This window comes from Taeniopygia guttata, chromosome 9, assembly GCF_048771995.1.
Source record: "Taeniopygia guttata chromosome 9, bTaeGut7.mat, whole genome shotgun sequence".
NCBI lineage: Eukaryota > Metazoa > Chordata > Aves > Passeriformes > Estrildidae > Taeniopygia > Taeniopygia guttata.
The window spans coordinates 6,827,575-6,852,438 of NC_133034.1; the positions used below are offsets into that span (position 1 = coordinate 6,827,575).

The 24,864-nt window shown below is 39.4% G+C and overlaps 1 protein-coding gene and 1 long non-coding RNA gene across 6 annotated transcripts in view; both read right to left on the bottom strand.

The window, feature by feature from the left end:
• STAG1 (STAG1 cohesin complex component) overlaps positions 1-24,864 on the bottom strand; it is a 166,991-nt gene that overhangs the window by 81,041 nt on the left and 61,086 nt on the right. For 4 of the 5 annotated variants that reach the window (XM_030280848.4, XM_072933188.1, XM_072933187.1 and 1 more), the window contains exon 5: positions 17,369-17,465. In XM_030280848.4, the coding sequence (XP_030136708.1) occupies positions 17,369-17,465 (97 nt within the window). Of the gene's footprint in view, positions 1-13,146; positions 13,455-17,368; positions 17,466-24,864 lie in introns of those variants that run through there. The other variant, XM_072933189.1, reaches the window with a different exon arrangement.
• On the bottom strand, positions 14,720-17,361 carry LOC121470470 (uncharacterized). The gene is made up of 2 exons (XR_005981435.2): positions 17,088-17,361; positions 14,720-16,983 (listed from the first exon to the last, which is right to left on the bottom strand). It is a non-coding gene; the product is annotated as an uncharacterized lncRNA (long non-coding RNA).

Below are 24,864 nucleotides of genomic sequence, written 5' to 3' on the forward strand. Positions count from 1 at the left end.
AGAAGAGAGGTAAAAGCACACATCCAAGAAATGCTCTGCTGAAACTTCCCACCTGTTCCCCCAGGGCTGGTTCCAAGGTTCATTTCTGTCAGCACTGCTCATGCTGTGCTTCCTGCACATGTGCTGCAAGCAGTTGTTAAGAACCTTCCTGGTGGATGTGATGAAACAAATTAACCTTGGGATTCCTGTACTCAGCAATCAGCACCGGGTGTCAGGCAGAATGCAAGCACAAGTCAGCATCACACAGATCTCACATTTGGCAGTAGTTCAGAGTTTTCCTGAGTTCTAGAGTGTTACGGCACTCTGTGACTACTGCATCTAACAGCTGATAGTGGATCCATCATCTCTTAACTAATTTGTAATTTCCATCTCCACAGAGCTCTCTATCAATGCAACCTGCAGTTCAGCCCCACACTCCTTCAGAAGGCATCTCATTCTATTTCTAAAACTGCTGCTTGATCATTTTATTTGATAAACCAGGATCTTTTTGCAATGCATGAAAAACTTTCATTCTTCTATTTGCCATTCTTTTCCACATTCTTGGGTTTTTCTCTCTAAATCTGTATATCCTTTAGGAAGTGGGATGGTCATAACTACATTCAATGTTCAAGGTGCAGGTGCAATGTAACTTGGAGAGAGATTTTCCGTGTTTAATATATGTACACATAAATTTGCCCTTTATTTCTAATTCTTAACTTTGCCTCTCAGAGCACTGGCAAGCACAGAGGTTGTATTTTCAAATTATTCCAATGACAGCAGGCTCCAAGAGCAGAATGTGAGTAACTACAACTTATCAGTGCATATGTAGAAGCAGCCTTTGGCTGTCTGCTCTCAGAAGTGACTCAAATCCAGCAATATAAACACAGGTAGTGTGGAGGCTGAGCTCCAAGTGTAAGATACAACAATGTAAATATTTGCACTATGTGCATTTAGGTCTAGCTCCTCTTTCTGAGTGCCTTTATCACAGACTGTTTTCACATCTGCTCTCCCTCCTCACCTACCCTGTGAACAGGCCCCCACCAAAGCTTCCCTCTGAAATGAGGAGCCCAATGTGAGCTCTGTGAGTTCTTCCCTCCTCACAGAGGAACCTGTGTGCACAAACACCTGATCTGAGGGGGCAAAGGCAGCAGTGCCAGACACTTCTCAGTGGGGTCAGGTGACAGGAAAAGAGCCTGGAAACCCAAACTTGAGCACATTCCTGCTGAGTAAGCATTTCTGCAGCCACCAATGGAGAGAAAACAGTATTGTCATTGCTAACAACTAGCATCCTACCTGTGCCTTGTCCCTGGGGCACAGCCCCAGTCCTGGGCTCTTGGGCGGGTTTTCCACTGGCTGTAAGTACCTGCTGAGTGAGCCGAGGCTTGGCACCAGGTGTCTCTTGTTTTAACACAAGCTCGGGTATGGGATAATGTAATAAACAATGGCCTTGAAAACATTCAGTCTGTCTGATAAACTCATTTCAAGAGAGCAATTGCTTTCTACCACTTCTGTACTTTCTACAGTAAACCCCAGAGCAGTTTTTAAAACACTGAGTACTTCTCGAAGGAAAAATAAAGGATTTCTGTTCTCCATACTGGAATAGGCTTTCTATACTACAGATGCTTTATTATGCATTCTTCTGGATAGCTAAAAGGTTTAATCACTGATTTTAAAACCAACAAGTATCTAATTACTATTTTAACACAGTATTATTTATCCCTATTCTATTTCCTATTATTTTTACCAAACGCTGTCCACAGAAGGACAAACAGCTTCTTACCTTCCTTAGAAGTCTAGAATTGTAGAATAATTTCAGGTAGCAGGATTCCTAACTGTCACTAGTCCAAACCCTTCCCAAAGCAGAGATCCCAGCTAGATCAGGAGACTCTTTCCTAAGACAGTGAACCCAGACTGGGTTCACCCACAAAGGGAGCCCTACTGCCTCTGGTGTCTGACCACCTCATGGCAGAAATTTCTTCCATTCTGTCAAACTAGAATTCCCCACATTGCAACTTGTTACCTGCCACAGAACTGTGTGAAGAGTCTGCAGTCCCCTTCTCTCTAGTCCTTCAATAATTGAATGAAGCAGCAAGATCTTTCTTTGGCCTTCTTAAAGCTGAGCAATGCCGCTGCCAAGTGTCTCCTCGCTCAGTAAAGTGAGGACTCCCCAGAAGGCCTCCTAGAAATCCAGGCTGACTCTCTTAAAGACATAACACTTACCCACATTTCATGCTTCAAAGAACTTCAAGCTCACTTTCACAGAAACCAAGGACATTTACTTCAGTGTCCACCCTTCCTTCCACTTTCTATGGATATGCCTGTCCCATCTGCAGGGTTCCAGAGCTCAGCAGTAACCCACACACATGCTGTCAGTATTGCAACATGCCTTCACATGTATTTTCTTTATCAGAGAATCAAACCTCTTGTTACTCAGCGTCAACATCTCTCCAGCTCCATAAACAAAATGCCATAAAACATGGTGCCTCCACTTTCCAGAAAGTGAGGAGGCAAAAGACAATGACAGGAGGATTAAATACCCATGGTTTATCCTCTTTCCCTCAGTCCTTCTGCTTCCCTGATGGAGTTTTGATCCTTTCCTCAACCATCTGTTAACTCTTATTTCTACCTGTATTTCTCAGTGTTTCTCAGAAGTAGTAAAGTAGGGAAGATGAAAGGCCAGTCCTAAAAAAATACAAAAAGAGACGTAATTATCTAGAGATTTTCCACTGACGTGACAGGCTCTAGAGTCCACAAAACATGGTATCTAATAAGAAAACAAAGAGGGGGAAAGAAGAGAGAAACAAGAGGTCAGACTTTTTGTGCCACACCTGGGAGTTGCCAATGATCTGACAGCAAGCCAAACACAAGTCCCTTGCAGCTGCTGATGCACCATTATACTCTGCTCCTTGCTCACCTCCCTTGAGAGAACAGCCCTTTCTTCATTTTCCTCAAGGAAGTTGCTGTTACTTACATGAGAGCTTCCCAGACACAGCTCTGAAGAATACCCTCAGTTCAGGGCCTCTGCATTTTCCTGTAACTGTTTGCTGCTCCAGCACGTGGAAGGGAAGGATCAGGACTACAGGGGTGTTTGCATTTGTATCTATACAGTGCCAAACCTTATTAGCAATGGCACACCAAAGGGACTGCTGAGCTCCAGGTTTCCCAGAGCCAATCTTTACTTTTCAGTGTTCAACAGCACCATCCAGAGAGCCACAAGGCCAGGGCTGACTGGGATCCTCCTATAGCCTTTAAGTGATGGAAAAAAAAGCCAACACATTAAACAACAGTAAAACAGAGGCTTTGTAAACACTGCAGAGCTGCTGCAGAAAGGTAAAGAACTTTATCTGTCAATTTAAGGAAAGCTGGTGTCCTTCAAAAAGTGGGAGTGGAGACACAGAAACATCATGGAAACAACTTATATCTAAAATATTTGATTTGCCTCTTTAAGTGAAAGCCACCTTCTACCTGAAACATTTCTATGCTTTTTTTGTTAACCTGAAAGAAGGAAATGTGACTTGGGTGCACTTCTGTCTGTAAGTGTGCTGCTTAATAAATTGTTTAACCAAACCTGACTCATCTTGGATATATAGTCTCTCAAAGAATTTTACAAAAGCAGGTCATTGAATAGAAACCAATGAGGTCATTGGGGAATAGTGTGAACCATGACCCCAATCTCTGCTAATCTCAGCCTTTCACTGAGCTGGAGACAGGGACCCACACTGGGAATGCTGCTGCTTCTTCAAGAACAGCTTCAGCTGCAGCACAACCACCTTCTGCCCAGCAGTGTGTGTCCCAATCTTTTCTGGAGTTACACAGCATCCAGAATATTGTCTCTCATACAGCTGCACATAACCTGCACTTAATGAGTACATTCACCTGCTCTTGTATAATTCAGGAAAGCTGAACACAGATACATTAGAAATCCCTCTTCATTACTTCTGCTTCTCATGAAATCACTTATTTAGAGTATATTAAAGACGAAAGAATTTACTGACAATGACCTGTGAAAACACAATGAAAAAATTAGCTGAGCTGGCACAAAGCAATGCCTTTACCTTTCTCTCTCCTTATTTAAAAGTATGCAAGATGAGAGTTCTCCTTTTTCACATAATTATTTCTTCCTGTTTTCTAGGACAAATAACCCATTTCCTCTTAGCTGTTAGCCCATCCCAAAGCCCCTTTTTACCTTCTGACTATCTGAGCACATGTATAGAACTTTTTTCTATAGGGAAACACAAAGAAATTGAGAAATGACATGCAAGAAAAATCCCTTTGTGCTTAGAAATTAAATCAGAAATTAAGAAGTGCTAAACTTGAGATGCTGTGTGTAACCTTGACTTAGTCTGTGTGTGTGTCAGCCTTGGTGAGTCACCAACCTCCCAAGACTATTGGCTGTTGTGTGTGGCTTCATTAGCACAGACACCAGAATGATCTGGGAACAGAAGCTGTGGAGGTGACATTGTGATCTGGGAAGTGAAGAGGAGCTGTGGAGGTGACATGGTGATCTGGGGAGGGAACAGGAGCTGTGGAGGTGACATTGTTGCCCCGATGAGTGTGCAGCTCTGCTGTAGCCAATGAATCCAGGAAAAAGTGTGGGAAGGGCGGGGCTCTTACAAGAGGGTTGATAAGGATGCTGCAAGCTGCTTTTGCATTTATTGCCGAGGTTCCTGTAGGAGTCTGGACAATTCAAACTATCTCCAAGATGGTCCATAACTACATATTCCCCATTTTCCAGGTATCCCCTCAGCAGTCTCATGGATTAATGTACACAAGAGCAGCACATAAACAATTGTAACTCCAGGTGCTCTGAGTGTGACACCATTCTTTGGGTATGTAAAACCATAACATAAGGACAAAGGGCAAAGAAGGAAAAGGCCCTTCCCTACCAGAGAACATAAGGAAGAGAGACTAGGCTCCATTTCTGCATTTTCCTTATTGCAAATACGTATCTATCAGAAAAAAAACAAGGACTTCAAGCTTCCATTCCATGTACTTTAAGAAGTCGGGTACTCTGAGCTTAGTTTTTAAGCAATTTGAGGAGGAGTAGGAAACTAGTAACAGCAATGGTTTAGACATGTCCCATATTATCTGAAAAACCTCCCCTCTAGGAGTGGCACAGATTTTCTATCTGCTGCCTCAAAAGCTTTTGATATCAATGACTCTGTTCCTGAATTGGACATTTCCAGAGCAGAGAAAGGATCTTTACTTAAAAGGGATTTACAAAGATAACCAGAAGAAACCCTGTTGATAAAATGCCCTTAAGGAGAACTTTAAATGTTAAATTTTTGGCTGGAACTTGGCTACTATAGAAAAATAAGAGGAAGCATCATATCAAAAAAGAAGTTAAAACAACACAATGAATAGTTGCTCAACATGTTTTGGCATGGGTAAAAAATGAGAGAGCTTATATTAGAGCCAAAATCCATAAAAGACTGGATATGCTTCTAAAAATACAATGCAAGAGGGAACTGTCACCTCAGAATTGAGAAAAGATAAACTGCTGGAACACACACAGATCACAGCAAGTGGTGACAGGACAAATATAAATGGGAATGTGGAAAGAGGAGCAGAAAACTAAGAAAGCTCAACACACAATGTGTTTCAACAGTCTGTGTCTAAGATTCACTAAGGAGTATTTGAGAGCAAAATATAAAAAAGATTCACCTGTATAAACTTATTAATACTAGAAACCCAAAACTTTGCATAAGTAATAAAGCAGCAGGTCCTGAAAAGAGTGCTGAAAGACAAATAGTAATAAATGGCAGATGAAATACAAGAGGGAATGAAAAGTCTGAGTATATTAATTAACATAAAGATAGTGGACTCAAGGGGGAAAATTAATCAAGTGCTGCTAAGTAAAAAAGAAAGAGGAAAAACACAGAGGAGCACTGCAAGTAAAGCATACTTAATCATAAAAATTTCTTAAATTCTTAGTTATGACTCATCTTACATTGCTTTGGATCCTCTACCTTACAAATTTAACTACCAGAAATAGTTGAAATGGTTGAAAGGGTATATTTTGTGCAAATTAAAAATGGCTGCGTAAACAGACCATGTAATTCCTGGTAGATACACAAATGCAAGACACAGAATAAAGCAGCCAGCTGACTCACAGAATTGTTTGGGTTGAAGGGATCTTAAAGCTCATCTTGTTCCAAGTGCCTGCCATGGGCAGAATCACCTTCCACCAGACCAGGTTAACCAACCCTGTAACTCATCTGGCTGTGTCTTACAGCTTGGTGGAAAAAAATCTTTAAAGTGGGAAAATACAGAGTGATACTGTAAAACAAAATATTTTAACAGAACCTTTATAAAGTGTTTTATTTTGTAAAGGGCATTTCATTTTCTCAGTATTTGGTAACAAACAGTATTTACCCCCCACCAGCTTTCAGCAAATTTTCCTTTTAGGACATTTCAGTCTCCCTCTCCCCCACTGTAAGTTTAAGATGTCTGGAAGTCTCAATATCAGGGTGCCTTCCTGTAACAGTCACATTTTTAAGTTTAACCAGAAGGCTGAGTTTTCTATAGAGTACCTGTTTTTTGGGCATAACTCCATTCTCTTTCTTGTCAACACAGACTCTTAGCCATTAATTGCTTTCTTGTCCTTCCCCCATTAAATTGTCCTTGAAGCTCACAACATAAACACCAAGGGGTGTTACACTATGGATCACCTGCTTGATGAGACTATTCAAAAATTGAATTAAACTGTAAGTTCTGGCCCTGTTCAGTGGTATATTCTGGCTCCATCATTCTGCAGTACCTTAAAGCAGTGTGTTCATCAGGTAAAAGAAGAAAACTGCTATTTTGGCTGTTGAAGCAAAGCAAAACCACTAGGATGTATGCCTGCTTCCCTCTCTTTTCTCCTGCTTCCTAAGCTCCTCTGTGGAGATGTATCCTAAAAAGAGCACATTCCTTTCTTGCAGTTTTCAGAATCCATAATTTCTTCCTTTCCCCTTATAATTTGCTGCATTTAAAGGCAGAGGTTTACCTTTCCATCCTTCATTCCACTGTTACAAATGTTTCAGTTTCCCCTTCTCCTTCTTGCATTTTCCCTACAAATGAGACTTCATACACGTAATTAATTTTTATAGGCCTCTAGGGAGACCTTGTAGCACCTAAGAGAGCTGGAGAGGGACTTTGGACAAAGCTTGGAGCAGCAGGACAATAAGGATTGGCTTCCCACTGCCAGAGAGCAGGGCTACTTGGGATATTGGCAAGGAATTCCCCCCTGTGAGGGTGGTGAGGCCCTGGCACAGGCTGCCCAGAGAAGCTGTGGCTCATCTATCCCTGGAAGTGTCCAAGGCCAGGTTGGACAGGGCTTGGAGCAACCTGGGATAGGGGAAGGTGTCCCTGCCCATGACAGAGGGTGGAACAATAGAAGCTTTAAGGTCCCTTCCAACCCAAACCATGCTGGGATTCTGTGACATTTAATACGTGGTTGCTGTTACTATAGGCTGACAAGAGTAAGAAAGAAATGCAGGGAGGACTACCCATTTTCACAATCCCTGCCACCTTAAACTGTTTGCATGAGATCAAAGTCTCCAACTCCCTAAGGGTTAAATGCATTTTTCATCACAGTATGATGTCTCTCCCTGTTTCCAGTCAGAAGGAACTGCAAGCTTTGCTCAGCACAGGCAGAAATGAGCACTTCCCAGGCTGAGGACTGCTCCCTTCCCCAAAAGCAGCCTGTTCTTCCCAAGGAATAGGCCAGCTCAGAGCCCTATAAAGTGATTTTTACACACAGCACATAATTGAAGAATAATCCTACTGTTACAGGCTACTATGGAAACCAGAGGGGAAAAAAAAGGCTGAATATTAAAATGTAAGAGTGGGAATATCCATCACTGCTATTACACAAAATGGTTTGCAAAGGTTTCTATTAATGGGTCTGGGCTGGAACCTTTCCTGTTTGTCACTTTCTCCTTTTAAGTGCTACAAGTGGAGCTGAACACAGGACAAAGAAAATATTCAAAAATCTTTACAGATCAAGTGTACTCACATACCAGAAAAAGGAGAAAAAAAAAGAAAGGTATCTGTTTGACAGAAGGGTAAGCAACTCCAAACATAAACATCAACAATTAAACTCTAATCCATGAGTTTAGTTAGAAGTTTACAACAAATACACTCAACAGTGAAATATCAGAATAAGCTGTTTCTTAATTATTAATTAAAATTCTTATTCTTTTAGAAAAGCATATAACACCAGTAAGGCAAATTTCTGCATCTCTGCATCAATAACAAACCTTCACTATTTGGTTTCAGCCCTACAAGCCTGGAGTCTTCAGGGGAAAAGCGGGGGGAAAAAAGTGCAACAGAAAAAAAAAAATACATTAATTAACAAATTTTGAGAACAACGAGTAACTCAGTCTGGCTTTCTGCACCATTATCACTAAGATTAAATCTTTTTTAAGTCAGACAAAAAATTAACGTCAGCTGAATCTCCTTCCTTTGTTTACCAGTACTTAAGATTCAATCTGGTATTGAAATACCCACAATTGGTACCAGGAGTGGACTGCCAGATATTTTCTTCCCTATATTAATGGAAAGGTTTACATCTTCTGGAAGCAAATTCCCTGGTGATTGATTGAAAAGACAATTCAACCTGTTGCAATGGTTGGAAAATTATAGATCAAAGTGCTGCCAACTCTAACTCAACCTTCTCACTATTCGGAGCAAAAAGATACTCTGTCACTGGCCACTTGTCCAATTCACCAAATTATAAAACAAGATATGAAAACTAATTGATTCCTTTCCTCTGAACCTGAAAAGAATGTGGTCTGCTGAGATTCTATTGATGGTGCCATGCCAGGATGAAATGATGATGTCCAGGCAGGTGTAACAGTTTAATATATTTCCTTTTCTCTTCAAACGCAAATACATCAGTGTGTGTAACTCTAATAGGAACAGGTGGATGAAAAACTGGCTGTGACCAGCAGTCTGTGCTCACAGCCCACAGAGCCCCATCCTGGGCTCATCCCACATCATGGGCAGCAGGGCAGGGCAGGGGATTCTCCCCCTCTGCTCAGGTGACACCACCACTGCAGAGCTGCCTCCAGCCCTGGGGCTCCCAACACAAGACAGGCACGGAGCTGCTGGAGCAAGTCCAAAGGAGGCCATGGAGATGCTCCAAGGGCTGGAGCCCCTCTGCTCTGGAGCCGGGCTGGGAGAGCTGGAGGTGCTCACCTGGAGAAGGGGACGATCCAGGGAGAGCTCAGAGCCCCTGCCAGTGCCTAAAGGGACTCCAAGAGAGCTGGAGAGGGGACTTTGGACAAGGGATGGAGGGACAGGATACAGGAAATGGCTTCCTACTGCCAGAGGGCAGGGTTAGATGGGATACTGGGAAGGAATTCTTCCCTTTGAGGGTGGTGAGGCCCTGGCAGATGTTGCCCAGAGAAGCTGGGGCTGCCCCTGGATCCCTGGAAGTGTCCACGGCCAGGATGGATGGAGCTTGGAGCAGCCTGGGATAGTGGAAGGTGTCCCTGACCATGCAGGGGTGGCATAAGATGAACTTTAAAGTCCCTTCCCACCCAATCCATTTTACAATTCCATGAACTGCAAAAAATCACTTCATATCTTTGCTTAGTTAGGCCACAGCTTTAGAATAATCCCCTTGCTGCAGATCTGAAGTAAATTGTCTTCAAAGGCTCTAACGACAGAATTTTAATTATATCCACTATATGTCCTAATGATAGGGATCAAGAAGTTAGTCTACAGCTCATTCTAAACAGTAAGTAAAACTAAGAGATAAAATTGTTACAAGACATAGACCTAAGAGCAGAAGGGTCACTGAGCAACTTGACTGTTGCCATTCAGCAAGTAGGAAATGGTGGAATGTGAGCAGGACTGGATCTGCTACAAAGTCCACTTTTTCCAAGTAGGATGTCTCTTCTTTGAAACCCAAGCTTTCTTTTCCTATACCTAGGTACTCCTGAATGCCTGCAGATTAACAGAATATTGGATTTGGTTTAATCACTTTCTTTGTGCCAGAGAATACCACTTTTTCATTAGGATACAGACCCTTTCTTATCATCCTCATCTTCTTCTCTTCAGAAATAATTACTGCAGTGTATCAGACCCGCACTTAATCAAGTAAGTCTGTGGCTTCACTAACGCAGAGAGAGAACTGTAATTACAGTGTTTGCTGAGAGAACTATCTTTTTTGCAATTTAATTCCTACCCTTGGTCTGCAAGAGGTCTGACTAAACCTTCAGCAGAATTTGCATGTTTGGAAAGGCCAGAGACATGAGTACTTTCCCAATCTGAAAACCAGACAGAAAGAATCTAAGATCTAGTTGTATTTGGTTGCTTTTTATAATTAGTTCTTGTCTTCTCAGGAAGCACCTGTCATCTACAGTAAATCCAGCAATGTATCTCACACACAGCTAGCAAACTCATACACTGACATAATTTGTTCACAAGTCTGAGAATAATACTGCAGAAATAAATCAAACTAAGGCTTTTACTCCTCTGCTTAGTACAAAGGGTGTTCCTCCTGTAATAAATTTGTGTAATAAAAAGAGGAAATGGCTAGTAAACCAGCAACTATCTGGAATTATTAACACAAAGAGATATTTACTGCTCTTCTCTTGAAAAGCTGCAGCATTAAAAAAGCACGGCCTGAGAGACTCAAGTTTCACCTCTATAGTCATGTGAGTAGCACTGTTTTCCAGATCAATATGGATGTAATTAAATTAATATAGTAGAAAACAGGCAATAGTATTTTAACTCCTTGAGAAATTTTTCTCCAGTGAGCAGTGCCAAAATTAATTTTACAAGCTCTGAGTTTACTCAGTAGTGCAGAGGGGCAGAACACAGACTTTGTTCCAAGCTTACAAGGAGTGCTTTCATTTTCAGCAGAGATTTGAACTTATTATACAGAACTATACAGTGCAGAATTCATTTCATAGCTAATTTGTCTTTCCTTACATTATAGATTCACTCTAAAATATTCTAGTACCACAAGTTCTATCAATTAATTCAACAAATTTATTTTAAATTATTTAGAAGTTTGTATTAATTCATACCCATAGATTAGTTATTAGCTGATTTAAAGCCTGATCCTTTTTGGTCTGCTGTTGTACATGCAATGCGAATACTTTGATATATTCAGGTAGCAAAAAATAAAGAATTATATGTTTGGTTTAAATTACTATTGCTCCTGCTACCAATTCATAGAGGGAAAGCTTGGATGGACTGCAGTCAGAACACAGCACAGCAGGTATTTCATTCAGATTTTCAAACCACAAACCAGTGTGCCCTTTCTTCATGTCTCCTGCACAGAAAGTAAATTCCGATGGCTTTTTCCCACTTGTTTTTGAAAGTAGCAGGATGCATCTTTTGGGAAAGAGATGCTATTAGTTTACAAGTAGATATAAAATGTATTGCACTACTTCAACATTTTTTTACACTTTCAGATGGAGTTTTTTAAAAAAAACTTTTCAACCCTTCTCATCCCCAGACAGTAGCAAGTAAAGTTTAAAAGAATTTTAAAAGAAATTATAATTCCTTTCCTTATAGCTAGAGAATCTTTAAATAGCTAAAGAAGAGGAAAAAGAAGTAGTAAGGAAGAAAGAGTACATGAGATGACAAGTACAAAGACATTCAGAAGCAAACAGAAAGAAATAGTAAAAAACTTTTTGATTTAAAACAATACACATAACAAAACCAATGCTTTAATTTCCAGAATGTCAACAGATATTAACTATTTGTATTTCTTCACAAAAAATTGATTTTGACATAACCATATTAATTGTCAAGAGTCTGATATGAACTTTTTAACCCTACCTATAGCCATTTAAAGAACTAATGAAACATTTAATGTATGACTGGTAATCTGATTTACCTTCCACCCAAGCCATTTACATCTTATTTTTAGTTTAAATTTTGTAAGATTTCACTTCAAGATAAACACACTAAAAATTACCTCAAGGCTCAGAACCAAGAAACACAAAGTTCAACTCTTGTTTATCTACACCACACATGAAATTAAGATCAAGCCATTTCCATCCTACAGTCTAATCTTGCCATTTTTTAATGTGGTTAATAGCATGTTTTTAACTGCTTTATAGTTACTGGGGTGCATTTATTTCTTTATACTATGCATACAAAATATTTTAGAAATCCTTGCCATTGCTATGACTTAAATCCTACACAAGTAAGTAACCATTTTTCAAAATGTGTATTAGTTCTTACTTTGCAACATTCTCCCCTATATTCACACACTGAAAAGGGATTTCATTGAAGAAACTGTGAGAAAGCAGACTTTATACACTTAATAAAAATACAAGCTCCAATGCAATGAATCGCAGTATTTTCTAATTTGGTCACAATACAAAATATTTATGATACCAACTTCTTAGTAATAACTTAATGACTCAAGAGGTAAAGCTTTTTAACACATGCCAAAGTCAACAACATTTCTCACTCTCTGCAGCTCCCTGCAAAAGGCCCATATGCAGGGAATTAGATTTACCAAAGTCTTCTTTGTGGTCCCTAACATCCACCTGTACAGAACAACGATTCCATCAATCACAAAACAAAACCATGGACAACTAAATTTTTTAGACCATTTCTCCAATTACCATGTTACACCCCCTTATTAAAATATTATCCATCAGAGTAACTAACACTATTTCCTGGCTAATTTGCTTCTGGAATTCTTTCCAACAGCAAAGTAAGCGCGTGCTTGTTCACTGGTCTTACCAGACCATACAACAGCCACTCTATGTTGCTTTTTCCTGGTTCTAGCCTTCAATTTCCTTTGGCAAAGCAGAAATCTATTAGTTTGCCCTTAATTAAGCTCATAGAACATTAATAAAAACCAAAATGAGCAAGCTAACTCAGAACTCCTGCACTTATTGGCACAGTTTGTGCCATTCAATCAGAATTCGACAGAGGATCTAGAATAGGTGAATAACAACCAGGCACTCAAGGATGAAGTGGGAAGACAGTGTGGAACCCCAAGTGTTTGATTCACAGGAAAAGTTCCACAAAGGAGTCTGGCTTTAAGCCCTGGGGAAAGAGTCACATCTCTGCTTACCCACAAGTGAGAAAAACCCAGCCTTAAGCAGCACCAACAATCCAGGCCAACAGGTGACAGCTGGAATATTTACTCATCAATGACCACTTTTGAAAACCTGCTTAAAAATGTACAGGTTTCTGGCTTACCCAGCAGAAAACATGTGAGAAGGAAGGCTAATGATGGAGATGGAAAGGAGAGAAGGAATGGGAATAGTTTCACTGTGCACTTGAAAGCAGTCAAGTAGTTTCCTCTTCAATTATGTGAGACCTTTTTCCCCTGCAAAAGAAAGCTTCTTTTCTCCTATGGACTCAGTGGCTGGTTTTCCTTCACAGCTCAAGAGGCTGTTTCAACCACTAATTGCTTCTGGTTAGGAAAAAAAATATTTATTCCACAAGCATGGCTCTCTGCCTTGAAAATGTAGAAAGGTCAGAGTGCTCGAGGAGCTTTCTGTTTGTTTTCTATCAATAACAGAAGGCACGAGCTGACAGCCATGCAGATACCCAAGTCAGCTCTAAATCTAGGGAGTTCCAGAAATGGAAACAGCCTGGTTGTCATAGCAGCAGAGCAGGATACCTGAGCTAATTACTCAGTCTGAGAGGCAGAGCTAATTAGCCCTGATGCAGCATCACACTGACACAGTTATAATCCTTCTGGGACCTCACATACATATTGCTGATTAGACATTTCAGTTTGCTTGCAACCAGCTCAGAGAGATCAACACTCAATGCTGTGCTTTACATAAACATTCAAGAGAAGAAGAGAAAAAAGGGGAAAGGGCAAAAATATGTTTCTACAAAGAAGAAAGCAATGGAAGAGAGCTTACAAAATCCCCCAGAAAACTCTGAACATTGAACTGTAACACTTCTGCAAGGGAGCAGAGTGCCTGAATCCACAATGCTGCAGACCAAAGCACCAACAATGGAGACAGAAAGTTCAGTAGTGTGGATACAACCTCCACCCCCAGTCCAGTGGCACTTAACTGAAAAAAGGCCTTTATCATTACAAGCTAATTTCAAAAAGTTCCCTAATAATGAAATCTCTGAAATTTTGCTCCTGACTTAGAAATAAGAAGGTAAATACACCACCTGCTTTACAGATTGTAAATCCCATGAAAATAAACACCTACATCCAACAGACATACCTCTTTTATTTTAAAGGACAGCAAATAGCATTTTTGCTGTTTTTCCACAGAAGAAGTAGTATTTTAACACTTACCTTTTCACCTAAGGTACTATCTGATATAAGATGCTCCCTCTAGAAGCAGCAACACATTTTAAAAGGGTTAGAAACAGAAAGTGAATGGGTGAATGTATCAGTCCTTGTTAATCATTTTTCTGCCACAAAAATTCAACATAACATGATGGAAAAGACTACACAGACAAGCTGTGAAAGGCTTGTATTCTCAAATGCAAAAAACAAGCAAGATAAAGAAAAATTCTCTACATAACCATTTAACTTCTTTGTAATCAAAATTAGCAAAGGCAACATATGTACAGATTGAGCAAGCAAACTAGAGGAAATGACAACTGACCAACTCCCATGCAAATCTGCTTATTGAACTGAGCTGTTTTGACAGCTCAATACAAGAAATTTCTCATTTAAACCAAACAGCACTCTAAAAACACAAGAAAGATTACTGGAGTCACTAAAACCTAATTTTAATGACATACATTAAACAGATAATCAGAAGAGTTGAAAAAGGACAGATATGCTTGAATATTTATTGAATGCCTATTTATTGAATTTTAATTTTTGCACAGATATTTTACATTCACCTGCAGAAGCCACTAATTTAACAATTGTTAGTATTAACAATTTACATAATATGCCTGCTTACTCATATTTACAAGACATCACTTCTCATTTCAGCAACAGCTACAAGCAAAGCTGGAAGATGCCAAGAGGTTCATTCAAGCATCTGTGCTGCCCAAGAGACTGGGATAAATACATAAAAATCAATGTTTCTCTAAGCAGAAAGGTATTTTTAAGGGTCAATAGTGTTGCTAAATGAAACAGTTTGGTGCCCCAATGTCTAATTAAAGCCAGTAAATGGACACACACTCTTCCACCTGCTCAAAACTTCTGAAAGACACATCAAGCTAAATGTACTTTACATATATTTAGATACCAAGTGATTCTAAGCATGATTGAAATGGCAGATTTATAAGCCTAGGATCATCATTTCCTGAGAAACTTTGTCCCAAGTTAGTTGTTCTTCTCCTTTTAGTTAATGATCACAAACTTAGATATATTATCAGTCAGCATTTAGATCCAACTTTGGGAAAGTAGGCTGGAGAATCCAAAACAATGTTAGTGGAGCAAACTCAAAAGAAGAAAATTAAGGAAGACAAAGCAGTTGTTGAGATTCACAAGGGGTGGTAATATTTATGAGAACTAGAAATAAGCAAGAATGTCAATAAAGTCTCTAAAGGGAAATAAAGATGTCATAACATATGATCTTTCCATGAAAATGAATCTTTGTCTTCCTCACAAAATATGTAACGACCCCTATTTCTCATTTCCATTAAGGACAGCTTGGTACGCACTTTACCCTAAGTGAACTACCAATAAAATCCACTCTCTTCTGATAAAATCTTATTTATTCTACAAAACGAGTGTATTACTGGAAACTGCAAAGAATTGCTAGGATTTTAACCATGTTCTACAGCTGCTACTGTATCCGCTGCAAAAATTCCAGCACAGGAATAAATCTCCCAAACACATTATAGAATGGGGATAAGAAATTTTTGCTTTCTTTCTCCTACCATTGCTGTTTGGGAACAGAAGGCACTGAAAGAAGCTCAGCAGAGATAGCCCTGGGATACAGAGCAGAGCACTGTAAGAAAATGAAAAGTCACCATTCAAAGAAAAGCCAGGTAAGTCAGTGACATCAGGCACTCGCAGTGCTGCTGCCTCCCAGCCAGAAACAGAAAGCTTTTCTGGGAAGCACTTGCTCCAGCAGCATATGGCTGACAGTGGGCATTCAGCCTGCATCACTCACCAAGAAGGGGTTTGAAAAATTAGGAGCCTTATCAGAGTGCTGCTTTCTCTAATGAGGAGAAAGAAAGGGAGAATAAATTAGTGAGCAGCAGGGAAATGAAGATATCTATGATATGCCTTCACCAAAAGCTTGCATCAACAATATAAACATAAGGCCAAGGATGCCTTTGGTTTAATGCCTCCCAAATCCTTACAAATAAGCTTGTGGAGTTGCTTTTTTTCACATACACACCTTCAGGAGAGAGTTAAGAAAAAAAGCGCATAGAATACAACTACTTTCACATAAGCTGCCAAGCTCAACTGAAAAAGGTTTCAGGGGTTCTGCGTGAACAGTGCAGACATTGACACAGGCTGGTAACCTAAGCCCTAACCTTCAGCCCTTTCACAGAAGCTCCCACAGCTTCAGTCTTTCCTGTCATTCACAAAATACGTTTATTTCCTTCAGCTATGAAAAAGGGTTGCTGAAGCTGATGATGGTTCTTATTTCTTTTCTCTGATGCTTTTAACTATTCAAGACTTCACCTTATACATAAGGAGGAAGAAAAGGGACTTCTACCCAGACCATTTGAGGCTTAAAGGTGTATTCACACAGCAGATACAAAATGAAGAAAAATAATTACTAAATTGTGGGTTGTTTTCAACTCTATTCAAAGCAAATTCTAGAAAGCATCAGAAAACAGTAAATAGCTTGGTTCTGGGTGCTACAGAGAGAGTGGAGCTCTGTCTCTTCTCAAGGCTGAGTTAACTGAAAAAAGACAACACATGAAAAATTCATTACAAGGCACAGCGTGGCAACAGAATGCTAGAATGGCTGACTGCTGCATGCCTGGTAATGGAGACTGCTTAAGTAAGGTATAAAAGGCAGGGCACTCGCTGCTGACGTGATAAAGGATCACAGAGGAACAAATAACACAGGAAATCTTTCTTGCTGTGAACTGAAGCCTGATTCCTTCTTCTTTAGTTAAAAAAAAAAAATCATTTTCCTAAAAGAAAGAAAAAATATCAAAGTTAAGGTATAGTTACCCACTAATTTTTTGCAATAAAAAAATTGGAAAGAAACAGAAATGGAAAATAAAGCTATGCCTACCTGAGTACCAGATCTTTTGTCTCCTGCTGCTGATGAGTAGATTGTCTCTGTGAGGATTTGTACACTTAAGCATGATGACAGGAAAGTGAGAAAGAGAAAAGGTAGCCCTTGACAAACAAGCTTTAAATCAAGTTATTCTGGAATGCAGACAGTATTTCTATACAAATCATGCACACAAGGAGCACCAATCCAAGTGTCTTCCCCATCTTTACCAGCATTTGCATTAACACACATTTGTAGGTCAGATTTATTCTATACAACTTGTTTTCCATGTTCTGTACCTCGACATCCTGAACACTGGATAAAGAAGTTGATTAAATCCAGAAGTGCTATGTCCCTGTCTTGCTTATATGATTCAATCCAGTCGTCCACCACAGACTGTCAAGAAAAAAAGAATACTTATCAGAGACTCTTAAAAAGTGTTTTATTAAAGGCAAATGACTTATTCTTTTCAGAATATAATTTTATATTTAAGCATTTATTTTGCACAATTATACATGTGTACAAATTCATATATCTATGCACTTTCTCTCAAGGTGGAGACAGAACAAATATTGTTAGAGAGCAGAACTATATGCACCATTTTCAGGTATTGTATTGTATAAACACAAGTTCAAATTGAAATTACTGTAATTCCCCAAAACTACTTACAGATTTTTTTCAGTTTTAAAATTGTGTTGAAAAAACCCAAATATTGCTCCTCTATTTAGAATGACCAACATATATTCCCAGAAAACTGATAAGTAGCAATACTTTGGGATAAATACTGATTTTATATTGCATAATGAATAGCCCAGTCACTCAGGAACACTGCAAACAGTTCAGGAAAACAAAATATAATGAGGAATGCACAGTAAATAAAATAATACACAGAAGTTGGACTTAGGGAGTTTGTAAGCTACATGGATCACAGGATAGGACACTCAATCAGTTTTTAACTGCCCTCAGAACTACAGTTAGCCAGGAGATATTTTCATCATCTCTGATATTCCAAGCTCCTCAGCTACATAAACATTGTATATAAACACAACATACTCTGGATATTGAATGTAATCAAATATTATACTGTACTTATTTTATGAGGGAAAGAAGACTTTTCTTTTCCACACATGCAACAGCATTCATTAGGAAAAGCTTGAATATGGTATCAGAGCATACCTTGCAAATAGATTAGTTTATTCTGGATAGTTCAGGTCTAAAATGAATTTCTATAAAATTAAATTTAAAAAAACCACACTCACATACAAACACCCCACCATGCTCATGCAACTGGCTTCTACCATGCTGAAAAGGAATCAATAGGAAAGACAAAAAAATCCAAACAGTTTGATCTCTTAGAAAAATCTGCCTTTTTCTTAATTAGCAGCTGTAAGGAGAGATCTTGAAAAAAAATCCCTCTGCAGTTTCCAGTTTATCCAAGTGAAAACTTCCAAATCTACCTTTGGCAGGTGTGTGAGGAAAAGGATGCAGCAAACCACTTGTGTGTACCAGACACACACAGAACTCTGAACTGAACCAAAGCACTCCATCTTTAACACACATCACTACACTCACCCTTGAGCCAGGAGCAGACTAGCAGTACTACCATGTTATCCAACAACCAGCATCAATCTCTAAACACCCAATTTGCCAGGAAACTCAGTTTTCACAGGTTCTGCCTCCCAAAACACATACACACCCCCCCACACACCCAGTAGGAGAAGTAATCTTAAAAAGGGGTCCATCTGCTACTTAGAAGAAATTAGAAAACAAGGCTTGGCCTCTAAGCTTCACACAACTTGAGGAAGCAGCAGCACAAAACCAGTTGCCTAGAATGTTATCTCACTGTTATTTCATCATGAATACAGACTTGTTCCTGGAAATATCAATCATTTCAATCAATCACCAAAATTCCCCAGGGCACAGAAACCAAATGTAGCTGAATGTAAAAAGTTTTTACTACACCAAATATTGACAGAGCTTAATGACCAGGCTGTTGGCGTATTACCAACTTATAAGATTAGTTTAAATAGCTCTGTTACTGTAGATATCAGAACATGAAATTGCCAGAGCTATTTTTTACACTAAAGAAAATAGCAGCTGTGCGGGGCCAGACAACAGGTTTGCCTGTCCAACAGGGCTTATTATATATGTAGGAAAAGCATAAGAAAAGGGCAAGAACACACTGATATTTTTGAGTTACTGTCCCAGACCCTTAAGACCCCAGCAAATTTCTTATCTCATAGATATGTCTGTCCAAACCAGCTTTATATCTACATTGTCTTGCAGCACTGTGCAAAATAAAAGAATAATTGCAAAATAAAAGAATAATTGTTTTAAACTTGCCAATTGTTAGACCCACTTGATGTGACTCAATTCTTATGAAACAAGGGAAAAACTCCAAGCCCCTGTTTGCATTTTCCATGAGCCCATCTGGTCACCTCTTTCCAGGCAGAATATCCCTATCTGTGCCATGTGGCTTGCCCAGAAATAATTCATTATCTTTATCTTGCCCACTCTTGTCACACATCTCCTGACAGTTTCTGAAGTATACTATATTCTTTTTTGAGCCTTGGAAATCTCAGCTGCCTTCCCTATATGTTAATAACTAGTTTTCCCAGCATCTGTTCATTATCCACAGCTGAGTTGCACAGAAAACACTCCATGGAAGTAAGGCTGGCCCAAGAAATTTCCTCCCACATTCAGTCTTACTCCTGTTTGTAGCAACAAACAGGAGTAAGACTGAACGTGGGAGGGAATTTCTTGGGCCATACCACTGCAGCTTCTCAGGCACTGTGATATGAATACTGCCAATGAACCCATCTGGACTTAAAAAAATGGGGAGCCAAGGGAAGAAATGTGAAAGAATACCTTTAAATTTTGCTTCTGTTTGTTTTATATGATTATTTAGATTATTTTTGCAGCACTATCTCAAACTGCAGCATCAGTACAGCTCCTGTCACTTCTATTTTTTGTCTGTCGTACAAAAAGAATTGTGAGGGACATGCTGTGTCCTTGGGCACTGCGGGCCCTCTCTCTATCAGTGTGACACTTGCACTTTCAACCCAGAACCATCATGCAATTTACAGAAAAATAAAGACAAGTGGCTCATCTCCAGACTTGGGCAACAGACTTGAGGCAGTGCAGCCTTCAGTGGCAGCAGTATTTAAGAAAAGCAGAAAAAATCAGAGCAAAGGCTCTCAGAGGGAGAGCAGGCAAAGAGTGTCTTGACCTCCCAGAGAACTGACAAAGCTGGAAGCAGAATCTGAATTTGTGGGTAGGGTTCATTTGATCTAAGCTGGCATGCACAAGCTCCTCAGTGCCTTGGCACTCCCCACTGTGTGTGACACACCCACACACAGTCAGTGTAACTCCCTGCTCTGCACAGGCACCTGTGGAGAGCTGTACAATGTCATAGAGCTGCACAATGTTGTGTTTACCCCAAGAGAGTCCCACTGACTGAGGGGCTGCAGAAACAAGTCACATACAGGCACCTGACCTGCCAGCATCAGCACAGAGCCACACACAAACTGCATTCACTAAGCCCTAAAAATCAATGCCCCAAAATAACACCCACAGACCCACACACTCAGTCCCTGTGCACATTTGGCATGCTGGCTGCCTAATTTAGTTAGAGATTACAGTTTAAGGCAACAGGAGATGATGAAGCCAGACTACATATGCTACAACAGTTGGAACTTACTCAAACTGTTGACTTTTGATGTAACAGAAAAGAACTATAAAAACTGAAAACACTAGATGAATAAATAAAAATGACACACATCAGACCCAAAAGAGAGACCAAGTATCATCTGAACCAAGACAAAACAGCAGTAATGCAAATACCAGGAAAAAAGACTGAATACAAGCAAAAAAGGAATCAAACCACAGGCAGTAGTGTAGCAAATGGTCCAACATGCAAGCCTTGCCAGAAATTGAATTATTTTGCATAAATATGCATAGAGAGAAGGACTCCTATTAAAAACAAGGATTTCTAACCAACAGGCCTCAGGTTACAGCAAACCCTCTTTGTATACACAATCCAAAAGCAAACTCAGGGAAATGGCCCACATTTGATCCCCTTGCCCAGAGACCTCCTGTTCTTGCCTCTCCTGTCACCTGTCCCAAGCACAGATCATTAACACCTTGAATGCGTGTGAGGTGACAGGAGGGAAGGACCAGGTGGCACTTTTGGGAAGGAGGTAGTTACAAGCAGGTTCCATCTCCCAGAATTCATCTCCACAAGTCTCCCAGCCTACTTCCACAAAACACCTAGAAAAGGAGGCAGCAATAGGTTGCATGAGCTGCTACAGTGGTACCCTTCTGATTCCAGATGTTTTTACCTTCAGATGCAGTGGGGAGCATGGATTTACCATATGGAAATGTGCACTTACATGCTGTGCATGAAATACATGATCAATTCAGCAGTCTGGGGAGGCACAGGATCTACAGGACATGTGCTGCAGCCTACCCAAGGGCAGCACATCCATGCTTTTGGGATTCACCAACTTCAAGGCACACACACAAAGAAAAGGCACCCTTGGCAACAAGCTCAATTCCACAGATAAAACCTCCAAATTACTCCAGTAACACCAATAACCTTCCTCCACTCCCTGATGTCAGGACACATTTAGACACATATGCACAAACACTTACATACATGCACACAGATACATACATGCACCACATCTCTGGGTCAGTCAACAAGTCCATACAGGTACATCACAAAAATAAGACTCAAACCTTTTTTTTTTTTTTTTTTTTTAAATTATGAAATGGCTTATATTCTTATGAGAACTGAGTAAAAAAATCAAGGTTTCCTGAAAATGGCAGATGATGTATGGCAGAAATATAGAGTCAGTACAAAAATTTTCCAAAGACTGCAACACTTTTCAAGAGAATCGCACAGAAATAAACTCTCTGATGAGTCTATTTTAAGAACCACCATGGAGCATAATTTGAAAAATATGGCAGGTAAGCAACCCTAAAGGAATAAGAAGCCTAAATGAAGTCAAGCAAGTAGCAGAATAGATCCACGGCCTGAGTAAACAACTTCAAATTTATCACCTTGCAGAAATATTGACCTTCACATCTCAAAGTCTGCTAAAAGATAAACCAAAGTATTTTATGGAGCTGAAGAGGAACAGCAGCTTGTGGTTGCCAGTAAAAGCAAGTCAGATGCAATGAATGAAATAATGAAGCTAGTGATCTTATTACCTCCTCTAGGCTTTGCAGCTATGGATCCATTTCATATTCCTCCAGTGCAAGAGAATTTAGGAGCATTAAGTGCTGGAGGAAGCAGAGGGACTGACTGCAGAGGACACCTTGCCAGCTCATGTAAATTAGCACAGTCCCACCAAATATTAATGAAAGTTGATTTCAAAAAAAGCTATTTCACAATTTCAATTAAGTAACAATATGGCAACAGTGCTACAAACAAAAGGGAAAACAAATGACACCATATACAAAGTTCACATTAAAATGGAATAGCTCAGTCAACTGTAAACCAAGGCAAATTGAGTATAAAGAACTTTAATTTGCCATTACATACAACTGATCATGGACACGCTCCATTTACAGTGAATATGAAAGAAAAAGTTTACTCTGGAATGGGTGTGCAATATGTTTACATCAAGGTAGAAAAAAAATCCAAAACTCAAAATATACACTAACAACTTCAGCGAAAAACCCAAAGTCATTCAAATGAAACTTTAAACTGATTAAAAAAGGAATGCATTGTGACATTAAATATTTCAACCTGTATAAAGAGCAACTCAAATAGAAAAGCAGGAATTACAATTTAACAGATAGTGAGAAGAACTTAGTACACTAAAAATAAGGACCCAGGGAAAAAACCAAACAAGTAGTGAGAGACTTAAAACACTTTGCATAAAATTTTTAAAGGGAATCCGTTCAGGTTGGGTTGTTTAAAAAAAGAATAAAAGCCTCCTAAGGATATATTTTGTGAAAACTGAAGCAATTGCACAGATAGCTACTGGGGAGAAGGTAGTTCCTAATGTGTGAAAGTATGTGCAATTTAGATTGGGCAGTACACTCCAGGATGAGTGCCTGGCTGCATTCCAAACTGCAGGCAGAAAGTCTAATATACACCCAGTGAAAACCTAATGTAAGGATAATAAAAATTAACTGCAACTTGAGGACATGCACTTTATTCTTTTTCTCTAAGGATCGTAATTTTAAATTATGAAAGAGTTCATACTTTGCTAACAACTATCATGCACTTCCCGATAAGCCAGAACGATTTTCTTTTAAAAACCAAAAAAACTCACTTTAGATAACAGTATGCAAAGATGAGAAAATTTGTTTTCTGCAGCATCTTCCTATGTAACTTTTTAATTTCTGAAGCACAGAGAGTAAAGGAATATACAGTCCTAGAAGTATTTCTTCCCAATAAAACTAAGGGATTTATACTCTAAATAGAGAATTCTCTATTTGGCATTTTTGTGTAAATACACATTTCTACGCAGTAGACTGGGTATTAAATATCATTACAGAGGGAAATCAACGTAGCACGTTACATTGAATGATTTGGGAGAAAAAAACACTACCAAAAGAAGAAAAAATATTATCTTAGGAGAAATCTTAGAATGGTCAAGGTTAACTGGTATTACACTGAGTGCATAAAAGGTATTGGGAAAATTCTGCTTTCAAATAGACTAAAAATCATAGGAACTCCTGAGGCTGGGCACTCTTGCCCAGCAGATCCACCCTACTCAGAGCAGCAGATCCTCACCTGAGTGCTTAGAAAAGGTGGGCGCACCGCATAAAGCTCTTATCAAGAAGATTTTCTAAGGTGGTGCAGAAGTTTTGCAGGTGCCCATCTCTCACAGTAGACATGCTACCATTTCCAAAAGGCTGTGTCTGTTTAAGCTGAGCCATTCACAGGCATGAATGATGCCACAAAGCATCGAAACTACTCATAAACATTGAGCACCAGAACGAAAATATACTTGGAGGAGTGCTAAAACAAAACGGAGTTATTCCAGTAAGAGACCCATCAATTTATTAAAACACCTGATTTGCATTCCTTTGCTCACACGGTTTGTAAATGGTTCACAGATCACCCCAGACACTTCAAAAAAGATCAACATTCTAGACAGCAAAAGACTTCTCTGCCTTCAAGTATAATGAGTATTTTCAGGTACAAATGCTTTCACACACTGCACTACTGGCACTTATGTTCACATTAAGAGCAAAATCATCTCACATCTTATTAAATCACAAAGGAAAAGAAGCCTTGTGTGATGACTGCAGAAAATTTAATTTGGTATTAAGGGATACTCCTCTAATTAATTAATGCTTCATTTGGTGGCTAAATTGTTCCCAGTGTTACAACTATAAAACCATGTACCTAGTTTTGATTTTTTTTCTTTTAACAGTACCACAGAATCAAAAGCAAAGCAAGATTAGGCTACAGAAGAAATCTGTCAAGCAAAATGAAGATAAGTAGTTTAAATGTCAATAATAGATGCAGTAATTTTGCCCGGTAAACTTTACAGACTGCATATACAAAATCCTAAGGAGTTTCTGAGACAATCTGGGGAAACCCTGAGTTATTATCCATCCTTCAACTGGAGGATCCAGCAGTTAAAATACAATAAAGGCAAATTAAATTAAAACATGCATTTAAAACAAAAAGCATGTGTTAAATGCTTAATGTACGTCTGTATATTTTTAATCTTCAAAGACCTTCACTTTCAGAAATAGCTGAGGAAGACACAGAGATATCTGGCAAAAAAACACTTCTAGAGGGAGAAAAAAACTCTGAGAAGAGAGA